This window comes from Protobothrops mucrosquamatus, unplaced genomic scaffold (assembly GCF_001527695.2).
Source record: "Protobothrops mucrosquamatus isolate PMUCROS unplaced genomic scaffold, P.Mucros_1.0 scaffold1069, whole genome shotgun sequence".
NCBI classification, from domain to species: Eukaryota; Metazoa; Chordata; class Lepidosauria; order Squamata; family Viperidae; genus Protobothrops; species Protobothrops mucrosquamatus.
Window position 1 is genome coordinate 303583 of NW_015387297.1, and position 11790 is coordinate 315372.

Below are 11790 nucleotides of genomic sequence, written 5' to 3' on the forward strand. Positions count from 1 at the left end.
TGGTAAAACCTAGAAGTTACTGTTAGCTTGAGTCTCCATAAACCTGTCAAATCCTTTTGTAAAGCACCTAAACTGGCTGCCGTGACCACACCTGTTCACAGCAAATTCCACAGATTTCTTAAACCGGGTGAAGAAATTTCCTTCTGTTGACCTTGAGCTGCACTGCAAAATAGCAAAGTTTTTTTTTACAGAAATTGAAGAGTACAAAGCAGAATATCCAGGGATCTGATTTGCTGGCCAGTTGGGTAAATCCTTGTCAGTTTACTTGGGATTACTTCCATTGTTAGGCAGAACGGGCCTTTCAGGGAGGCAATTTAGCTGAGAAAGTCCATTGTTTAAAGGAGGTGGAATGTTGATGTAATCAGTCTGATTGAGGATGGAAGACTAGCATTTGTCTCTGTTGCAATTTCCTTGTAAAGGCTGCCCTTGGGCCAATCTGGTTTTGATAGGATTAGGGCCAGGCAAAGGAAGGAACTTAGTTTGACTCTGATTCCATCTAAAAGACAGAGAAAAAAGGTGCAATGTCCGTTTTGTTTGTTAAGTTTATTTTCTCTACTACAGTATTTCCCCTTTGTAAGAAGCCCAACTGTTATAGTGTTTCTTGGAAGGATGCTGTTCCAGCCTTCAAATCATTTTGGTAGCTCTTTTCTGCGCTCTCTGTAGTAGCTCTCTAATATCCTTTTTAAGGTGTGAGCGGAACTATACACAATATTCCAAAGATAGTCTTGCAATTATATAAGGGCATTGTTCTATTACTCTTTATGATGACCCCAAATATGGAATAGACTTTTTTTTATTGAACCTGCACCCTTAATTATCTTTGTGTTAAGTCCCATGCCTGGTCAGTCATTTGCCCATTAATGTACAGGTAGAATTTGAGCTTTTTTTTTAAAAAAAAGTGTGTATCATTTTACACTGAACTGCAATTGTATTTGTCATTGTGAACTGTGTTCGTCATTTTGAAACCTAATCGCTCAATATTAACAATCTTCCCAATCTTTGTTTGATTTTACCATCTTGTTTGGTTGGCATCAACAATTTACTTCATAACTCACTTCTTCTAAGTCCAGGATCATTGTGCAAAACCAACTTTTGTGGTTATTTTATGGCTGTGTAGTTACCCTTACCTCACCTCACTATGCCTGCAGGTCGCTGTAAAATCTCTTTGGCAGGTCATTGTATAATCTCTAGTTAGGTAGTCATTCTTAAAAGTAAGATAAGATGTAGGACCTGTCCCCCATAGAACATAATTAGCTATGTTCTACAGGATGTCATATCCTAGAAACAATGATTTTTTTTTAGGCCGTTTTATTTTTAAATACAATGTTTCCCTTCAGGAACAATTCTTTGATTTTATTATCTCTCCAGGGACCATTGTTGTACAAGCTTTTTCTACATGCCAGGAGGGTGCTGAATAAAGAGTGAAATGTTTTTAGGTTCCATCTTGAAAATATGTTTTCTACCAGAGAATCTGTGGGACTTTGCATGACCTGGTCTCTTATTTTACCTGAATTGTGGGTGGAATCTTTGTACTTTTGCAGAACCACCCATTTTGCTAAAAATGGAGATTTAGGAAAAGAGGGCAGAGCTTTCCTCTTTTTTTTAACCTTTCACAAATAAGAAACTGAGCTTGCTTATTCAACCTAGGTTATCAGCACTTGAATGTACCAGTTCTGTTTGATATAAGAAACTTGACTTTCTGGTATTAACATGAACCTCTCTACAGAAAGGAGAAATGGAGGCCACAGCACTTTTGATTTAAAAAGGATTTTTGTAAAGCTGCTTTATAAATAGTTTGTATTTGTGTTTTGAAGAGCCAACTGGAGCAACAGATCTCTCTCTCTCTCTCTCTCTCTCTCTCTCTCTCTCTCTCTCTCTCTCTCTCTCTCTCTCTCTCCCTCCCTCCCTCCCTCCCTCCCTCCTAGAACCTGGCTAGATTCTTCTGAATCTCAGAATTCACTGTTTGGATTTGATGGGCAAAACATGCTTGGGAGAAAATTTTGTGGTAGCTAATGATTTATTTTTTAATACATTTATTATATTTCTAATCAGTCCAATACTGTTGTAAGCCACCTAGAGTCACTGTGAGCGAATACATGGCCAAATATATTTTCTAAATAAATAAATACTGTACAGTAATTGAAGTTCTTTGGGCAATTACAGTGTAGCAAATACTTTGTTTCTTTAAAAATAATCCACCCACCATTCAAAAGAAGAAAAACAATGTGTTTTAGTGAAGAAGGAACAGAAATAAGCCATTTTGTTTGCCCATATTTTCATTTATCGTCTTGTTACCTCCCAAAGTCAAAATGTGCTTTTAAGAGTTTACATTAAAAAAAAGTGAAAAGGAAATAAGGCTTCTCTGGGAACTAAGTGGATGTCATTCAGAAGTATGAGATGGGAGATAGGAATCTTGGCTTCTATATCTTTAAGGGAAAGGAAGGCAAATAGAAAAATCTTTATATTCGTTTATGCATTTATTTGCTCACTTAGATTGATAGGCTGCACTAGTAAGAAGACTCTGATAGTGTTAATAATTTAAATTTCTTTCCCCTTGTTATTAGGAGATCTGAAGGAGAAAAGTTGACAGCTAAGCTTTCAGGAAGTCTTTCGAAATGGAAAGCTGCCATTTCAACACAATAGGAAAGGAAATTTTCCAGGAGAATAACACAAGTAATCTACGATTTGTGGATGTTCGCTAACTTCTCTATAGTGGACAACACATTTAGGTAAACCTCACTTACTGTAACTAGTAGCTAACATCAAGGAAGCAAATTCTATGATTCTTGAAAGACAGAAAAGGCTAAAAACCTATATAATAAGAGAAAACCTGAAGGAATTAAATAATTACAATCCATTACAATCAACCTAATTTTTGTGTGTTTCTCCATCGCTTTTTGTCATGAATAAAAAAATACTACTCCAAAGGATGAAGCCATATCATTTGAGTTTAGATCAGTATCACTCTTTCCTCTTATACACTGGAATGGGCATTTCCATTTGGTCCTAACACTCATCTGTGTGGGAATTGTCTCAGTATTTTAGTATTGTGGATATCAACTAATGCACCTGAACATGACTTCATGATGATATTAAGTCTCATATTTCTGAGTAACCTGTTGCATACATATTGTTTGGGACATCTCTGACCAGGCCAGTGTAATGGGAACATAGTTACTATAGCCAGTGCTTTTTTTCTAAAAAAAAAAAAAAAAAAAGGTGCTGGAACTCACACACATCATACAACCCGCCTTGCCTACCCTACAAGGTTCCATCCAAAAAAGGTGCCGGAACTCCGTTCTGGGCGTTCTATGAGAAAAAAAGCCCTGACTATAGCAACCGGAATGTGAAAAAACCCACCCCATTTTATATTGACAGAAAATAGACTATAGGCAAGAATGTAGCTGAAAGGTTACAAGTATAATTCTTTTGGGCTGTTGTTGTCCTGATATCCATATAATGCCTGACTTGGTCTTATTACATCTTAAACTAAAGAAAAAGGCAATGACAGAACTTGGCATAGGCCAGTGGTGGCGAACCTATGGCACGGGTGCCAGAGGTGGCACTCAGAGCCCTCTCTGTGGGCACGCGCGCCGTTGCCCCAGTCCTAGGCCTTCAGCTGGGTTTTACAAAACCTTTTCGCTTTAGGCCTCCGCCACTGTGTGCAAAAAAAAAAAAAAAAGGTTCAGTCAGTCAATTTCAACTTCTTGCGGGAAAAAAAAAGATCTTGCAAAGTTGGAATTGATTGATTGAACTTTTTAATCCCACCCAGTCTGCTGTTACCGCAGCCACGCCCAGCCAATGGGCCACGCCCACCCGGCACTTGACAATGCATAAGTGGGTTTTGGGTTGCAGTTTGGGCACTCAGTCTCTAAAAGGTTCGCCATCACTGGCATAGGCTATAAGAAATAAAATCATTTCTGCAATAATCTATCCAAGGGCTAGATTTTCAAATGATGACTAGAAATCAACCCCATTTTCACAATGGCTACTATCATGGTTGGGTGAGTGATTGGTCCTTTTGCTACCAAGTAAAGAAGGTTGGAATATACACCCACACATTTACATGATGAAAATCTTAGGTCAGCTGAGCCAGTGTCAGAAGTAGCTATAGCGTTCATTGTTATACATAATATTCTCTTCCTTCAATCTGCTGGACTAGGACTGGAGAGCCCTTCCTTAATTGTGGAAAACTCGCTGGATGATTGTGGGGAAAAGGAAGAGGAGGAGGAAACTTTATGTGTACTACCTTAAGCTCTTGAATAAAAGGTGGGATATTAAAACTAAACAACAACGAAAGTATCTTCTAAGGTTGATGCTTCACTGGACGAACAGAGATATCTTCAAATCCCACAAAACACTTGATCATTGTTTAGCACTGAGAATTTTCTGAAATCTAATTACCATACTAAGATTTTCAGGGTTTATAGAAAACACTGAATTTTTTAAAATTATATATTTATATCCTGCTTTTTTTTCCACTATGGAACTTAAGGCTATGCATACAATGTCCCAAAGCAGCTCACCAAAGTATTAACCAAACCTAGATGTGATTAGTTGTATTTCATTTAATGTTAACTTCAGAATTCGGAATAGAAATAAGTAACATTTGGTTTCCTTTATTTGATCATTAAAAAAAAATTAAAATATAAAGCATTTTAAAACATTAAAAATATAAAATATATTTAAATGTTATATAAAATACATTAAAATATGTTAAATATAAAATATACTGCTCAAAAAAATAAAGGGAACATTTCAACATGGAACTGAAGGAGTTTGCGTTCCCTTTATTTTTTTGAGCAGTATATATTAAAACTGACAAATATCTATAAGGAACTGTGCTTTAATGATAGTTGAAAGCTAGGGCTTCCCTGCTCTTTTGAAGCTTTGGGTCATAATTCTGCCACTATCTCCAAACATGCTGAATTACAGCTCAGTCAGAATGGCCTTAGATAGCAGACTGGCGGAAGGTTGTACCACTCATTCCTAGTAGATGTGAGGATCATATGTACTGAAACTTTATGAGGGCTTCTAATAGGAATAAATGCTTATAGGAATAAAGGGTAAATGTCAAATGAGAGACTTTTCATTGGCTTGTTTTTATACTCAAGTTAACAGTAGATAGGAAAAAGATTTAGTGCAGCTTCCTTTTTGTGTATGCTTAAGTAACAGCCTTAAATCCATAGATAATTTACACGTTCCACACATGCCTTGGATGATCATAGCTCCTACATCGAGACTTGAATTAACTTCAGATTCAACTTAACATTCCTGAAATGGAGACTATTCTAACTTCTTGTGTTTTTTTATGGCAGGCAGTATGATTCCAATAGCTGAATTCAAGCATTTCACAGACCAGCAGCCTGCTTTCAAAGTCCTCAAGCCTTGGTGGGATGTGCTAGCTGAGTACCTCACCATAGTCATGCTGATGATAGGCGTTTTCGGTTGCACTCTGCAAGTGAGTGAGTATGGAAGCAGACTACACAATTCCAGAACAAGATCATGGAGTCACTAACTGAAATTGCAGAAAGGGATACTTATCACTGAAAGGGCTTTGGAAATTGATTACATGCACTAGGAAGGGTTTATGATTTGAACCTGGGAAATAGTAGAGTTTTTTTTCAGCCTAGGGAGATTAGAAATCATACAGAAAGATTGTTGGGCAAACTTTTCTTCCCCAGTGACTTCCTATATTGCAACAGGATCATGCATATACATACACACTCCCATGAATTATTTACATATAACGTATCAGTCAAACGTACCTAATGCCTCTCCCTTCCCCCCCCTCACAATCTTGATCAAAACAAACAAATGGCTTATAGAGCAAATGAATCCAAAGTTCTCAAACGTCAAAACTCAAACGGCCAGGCTCAAATTGTGATATTTTGGGCACATTATGAAAGGACTTAACTCCCTTTGAGAAGCGTATACAGTAATGGTGAGAAAGGCGAAAGAAAAGAGAAAAAGAACAACTGATAATAACAGGAATGGACTCAGTTACAGTGACAGAGATGGCGTAAGTTGGATATACTGAACTAATTCAGTACCATAGAAAACATGTGACAGGTAGTATAGTAAAAAGACATTCAGAAAAACAGTATCATGTACTGGGTGATGCAACAGAAACAATGAATGGACTTTTGTATCCCTCTATCATATCTACTCAACTTGCATAGTTGACACTCTACTCCGAAGTCCATTGGAAAGAAGCTCCATAAAGGATTAAGGAGCCTAGTAATATGTTATTAAAACACTGCTGGCATAAAGTAACAAATGCTGTCCAAAGAGTTATGGATGCTCATTTGCTTCCCAGGGAGTTCTAGTCTCAGATTACTGCAGGATTCATCCCATCCCAGTATGTAAAAAAATAAAAAATCTGATAATACATTTTAGGCCTGTTTGGGCTACTCATCCAGAAGGATAGAATAATTACTGTGACAGTGTTTCAGAACAAATAACATTTGGGGAAATGCCCATCACTAAAGATCTAGAGGAGCTTATTCTCTGTTGTGCTACTTTTCTATGTGTAGGATTTTAAAAAAATATATTAAAAGGAAATTGTAGCTCTTGCACCTTGAAATGGGCCAATTAAGATCAACTCTTTTGGGAGTCTACCAGATCATTATTATGTGATATAAACTGCTGTACTATATGGACTCTTGATATATCATGTTTCTTATTTTTCTTTTCCTCACTTATATGTTGTGGCAGGTGATACATGACAAGATTATCTGCCTTCCCAATCATGTTCCCAGTGGTACAGCTCTTACTGATTTAACTTGCGAAGATTTCACCAAGAAGACAGTCAATAACTCTGAACCAATCAAGTCTTCTGTCCACCAGAAAATGAGTGGATTACAGAACAACCTAGACCTCCAACAGTACAGCTATATCAATCAGATGTGTTATGAGACAGCCCTTCACTGGTATGCTAAGTACTTTCCCTATCTTGTTGTTATCCATACACTCATATTCATGGTGTGTGCCTCTTTCTGGTTCAAATTTCCTGGTACCAGTTCCAAGATTGAACATTTCATCTCCATTATGAGCAAATGCTTTGATTCACCTTGGACTACTCGAACCATCTCAGAAGTTTCTGAAGAGGAGAATACAAGCTCAGAAAAGGTGAATCGAAACAGGAAAAGTAATGTTCCCAGTGAACTGATTGAACTTTCTCCTACAGGAGGCTCTGTTACAAGAAAGAAAGTTGCAGAGTCCCCTTCCAGTAGCATGTTGGGCAAAAAGGAAGGCGAGGAAGCCAAGGCTTTGTTTGAAAAGGTGAAAAAGTTCCGACTCCATGTTGAAAAAGGAGACATCCTTTACACAATGTACATCCGCCAAACTGTTCTCAAAGTTTGCAAGTTTCTAGTTATTATTGTCTACAATGCAGTCCTGGTTCACAATATTAAGTTCATAGTGCCCTGTAGTGTCAAAATGGAGGATATGACAGGCTATGACCATTTCTGTTGCAATCATACCAAAGCCTATCTCTTTGCTAAGCTGGCCATGTGCTTCCTCGCTTTTCTTGGTGTATATGGTATGACCTGCCTCTATACTCTTTATTGGCTCTTTCACCGGCCACTTAAAGAGTACTCATTTCGCTTTGCTCGTGAGGATACTGGCATCAAAGATATCCCTGATGTTAAAAATGATTTTGCTTTCATGCTCCATCTCATAGACCAGTATGATTCCCTTTACTCCAAGCGCTTTGCTATATTCCTCTCTGAGGACAGTGAGTTCAAACTTAAACAGCTCAACCTCAATCATGAGTGGACACATGATAAATTGCAGCAGAAAATGCAGACAAACCCTAGTGGGCGCCTAGAACTCCATCTCTTCATGTTGCCTGGGTTGCCTGACACTACTTTTGAGTTGGTTGAGTTGGAAGCTCTAAAACTGGAATTGCTCCAAGATGTTACTTTCCCGGTCTCAGTAACTCAACTGATCAATCTCCAAGAGCTAATGCTGATCAATTGTCCTGCTAAGCTGTCCTTTACCTCCCTTAAGTTCTTCCGTGAACAGCTGAAGGTGATGATGGTAAATTTTGATGACATAAAAGATATACCTGTGTGGATTTACAACTTGAGAGGTTTGGAAGAGTTGTACATCTCAGGATTTTTCAACCAGGAGATGGGCCGGACAGGAACTCTAGAAAGCTTACGTGAGCTAAAGAACCTAAAGATTTTGACACTGCATAGCAACATCTCAAAACTGCCACCCAGTGTGGCTGATCTGGCCACTCACCTGCAAAAACTCAGGATACATAATGATGGGACTAAGTTGGTAGCCCTTAATAATCTCAAGAAGCTCTTCTCGTTGCAGGAGCTAAAACTGATAAACTGTAACCTGGAACGGATCCCCCATGCTATCTTTAGCCTTGTGAACTTACAAGAGTTGGACTTGAAGAATAATAAGTTGGTTTCCATTGAGGAAGTCATTAGTTTGCAGCATTGCCGAAAGTTGATATGTCTCAAACTTTGGCACAACCAGATTTTCACCATCCCTGAACATCTCCGCAAACTCAAGACCTTGGAGCAACTTGACCTCAGCCATAATTACATTGAAGCTCTCCCTTCCCAGCTCTTCATGTGCACTAGGCTACATTATTTGGATCTTTCCTACAATAAAATTCAGACCATCCCTTCTGGGATGGGAGTTTTACAGAGCCTTCAATATTTTGCTGTTTCACACAATTGCTTGGAGACATTGCCTAATGAAATTTACTTCTGCAAGAAACTCAAAGTTCTCAAAGCAGAACACAACAAACTGCGGCGCATCTCAGATCGCGTAAGCTGGCTTCCTTTGCTGTCCAGGATAGAGCTGAAAGGGAACCAGCTTGAAGCCTTACCCTTGGAGATTGGTCAGTGCAAATTCCTCAAGCGTAGTGGTCTGATGGTGGAGAGCAATCTTTATGAGACATTGCCTTTAGAAGTAAGGGTAAAAATGGAGGATGAATGACTGATGTGAACAGTAGGCAAGGACTGTAATTTCTCAAGTGTGACTGTGTAGGCATAGAACCAGAACACATAAGAGTCTGGCTCCATTCATTCCAAATGCTCTCTCAGGAACTCCCAACCTCTTTTCTATGTCACCATGGAATGGATGTGACAAGTCTAAGTCTAGCAAATCTGTATCTTGGGATGGAATCAGGAGGGAGCTGACAGCTTTAATCCTAGGAAGAAGTGTGGAAATGGGAAACCTCAGCAAAAAGAAGTTGAAAGTTTCATTTCGGTTTTGTTTTGTTTTTGTTTTTCTCAAAAACACCAGTTTTCAGAACAGTTAAATAGGATAATTTATAAGAAAAAAGGCTGTACCAGACCAAAGAATCATTGTATTTAAATTCTTTGTGTTTATGTGTGTAGATATTTTTGAACTGCTCTGAACCTTTGCTAGATACTCTTATTCAAGTGGATTCATTTGTCCACGCTTAGCTTCTTATTTGGAGACAGTGCCTAATTTTTTCAAAAGTGATTCTGGGTGGTGTTTTGCCTATTTGCAATAGGTGAGAATTAGTCAGGGACTAGGTATTTTACATAATTATCAAAAGAACCTAGCTCTTTTTATTCTGTTCTTCGTTAGAAGAAGAATCGAGTTCTAAAATGTGGAAGAGCCAAACCACAAAGCAATTTGCTTTGATCAATAAGGATTCATCATATGATGTAACTTCTAATTTTTCTATGTCAAATTGGCCTAAATTCTATCCAACATTCTGCCAACGTGAACATCTTCGCAGTGCAGGAGGATGACCATATACAGAGTGAAGTACCTTCCATACATAGCAAGTGCTGGGAAATATTGGGGCGATCCCCTAATTTTTTCTCAGTCTATCAGATGACAAAGCTATAGGAGACATACAATGTAACTCTTACATCTCATTAATGAGACTGTCTGCCCTTAGATGAATACTCTCATTCAGGAGTCTTAAAGGAAGACTCAACTTTCAGTCCTACTAACTTATGCCTATAGAGTAGAAATCATAATTGTCATGCATTCCTAAAGGCTTTTGACAAAGACCTTCAAAAAAAGACTTGAACAAGCTGTTGCAGTCTTGAGATTAAAAAAAGGTTCTTTTAGTAATTAGTAAGTAATAATCAGCAAGGGAACATGAAGTAGTAATGCAAGGTTTTCAGGAATCTGCCATTGGAAGGTCTTTCTGTTGATTTATTTGAAGAAGGCATTAGATCTCTGCCTTAAGCTCCTGCCCTGATGGTACCTCTGACATGCTGTCTAGGCAGGGCCCTGCTTCTAATCAGAGCAAAGGGTAGCATCAAGCAAATGCTTTGAGGTAGCATCAAGCAAATGCTTTGGTGGGAATATTAGATTATGGCTGGGAAGGCTTCAAAAGACTCCTACATGAGGAAGAACCCAGTTCTAGATCATGGATTTCAGTGCCATTCATCTTCGATGGGATTTTCATTGTTTTGCTATGGTGGCAAAATGCAAGGACAGCATTAAAACATTTTAAAAGGCAAAACCAGTGCTAAAACGTTAAAGACAACAGTGCCAAAGGAGAAATAAGTACAGCTTTAAAGAGATTTCAGAAATAACTGTAAAAGATCTATGAAGACCCAATCATTATTATTTATTTATCTTCATTTAGTATGAATTACCAGCATTTACCAGTAGTTTAACTGGTTAATTGATTGATATGCCAATTTATGTAATGGTAAACCACTAGCATTCTGTCCATGGTGTATCCGGTTCACCTCCAGTTGAAAGAACAAATGTCTGGTGATAGGAGAGATTTGATATAAAGGTCTAATTCATGACGGGCTCTAAACCTAATGTTTGTTTTGTAGTTTTGATCTCTGACACCCTAATTACCAACACTATGTATGTATGTATGTATGTATGTATGTATGTATGTATGTATGTATGTATGTATGTATGTATGTTTGCAATTACAACCAGTGTCAAGAGATTTATGGCTGGTTCTGGCATCTGTTTTGCAAACAGGCAATACCTTTCCAAGGAGGCCATTTTATGACAAAACCTATAACATGCTCTTAAAAAACCATCAGCAACCACAGCTCAAATAATTTACTACCAGACTTGTAGCTAGGGGTGGGTGTATAGGGACTAGCTCCCAACTTCTTCTGCTGACCTTAATTTCACTTTGTCCTAAAAAGATGAGATAAATATACTTTACATTTAATTTTAAGGCCTCACATTCTAGAAGTGTTTGCCAACCACTTTAAGACATGAAAAGTAGCTGTGGTAGCTGGAATTCTGATCTCCCTTGTAGCCATAAGAGGATTTGAAGGGAGGCAAAGAGGTCAGGAGCCAGACCTGAAGGGAGTGGTCTCACAGGAAATGGGACAGATCTAATTGAAATGATAAGGCTTCCAACAGAAAGCATGTCCTTTGAGGTTGCTTCCTTGGTGCACATCAGTGATCCCTACATTACCTGTACATGATGTCTTGGGATGGGACATGGTGTCTTTGAGACAGGATGTTAAGAGAAACACCAACCACTTTTATAATGTAGCCCTTTGGACTGTCTTGGTTGTATCTTAGCTGAATACAGTGGGGGCATCTGGACAAGAGGATTGATATCCCTTGAGGAGCACCCGGAGGCTCCAGCTAGTCCAAAATGCGGCCGCGCGGGCGGTGTTGGGAGGGACTTGTCGCTCCCACGTAACACCGCTGCTGCGCGAGCTGCATTGGCTGCCGGTGGCCTTCCGGGTGCGCTTCAAGGTACTGACTATCATCTTTAAGGCGCTCCATGGCAGCGGACCAGGATACCTTCGAGACCGCCTTCTGCCACAGATTACCTCCCATCGC

The 11790-nt window shown here is 38.8% G+C and overlaps 1 protein-coding gene across 1 annotated transcript; it reads left to right on the top strand.

The window, feature by feature from the left end:
* The first annotated feature begins 4247 nt into the window (after window positions 1-4247).
* On the top strand, window positions 4248-9142 carry LRRC8E (leucine rich repeat containing 8 VRAC subunit E). The gene is made up of 3 exons (XM_015820114.1): window positions 4248-4269; window positions 5319-5461; window positions 6718-9142. The coding sequence occupies exons 2-3, from the start codon at window positions 5324-5326 to the stop codon at window positions 8962-8964; spliced, it is 2385 nt and encodes a 794-aa protein (XP_015675600.1). The 5' UTR covers window positions 4248-4269; window positions 5319-5323; the 3' UTR covers window positions 8965-9142.
* Window positions 9143-11790: the final 2648 nt, after the last annotated feature.

What these genes read in the sequence shown, in the direction of transcription:
- LRRC8E (XM_015820114.1), top strand. Translation starts at nt 5,324, where the DNA reads ATGATTCCAATAGCTGAATTCAAGCATTTCACAGACCAGCAGCCTGCT. An exon ending in TTTTCGGTTGCACTCTGCAA is followed by an intron (nt 5,462 to 6,717) that starts GTGAGTGAGTAT and finishes ATGTTGTGGCAG; the next exon opens with GTGATACATGACAAGATTAT.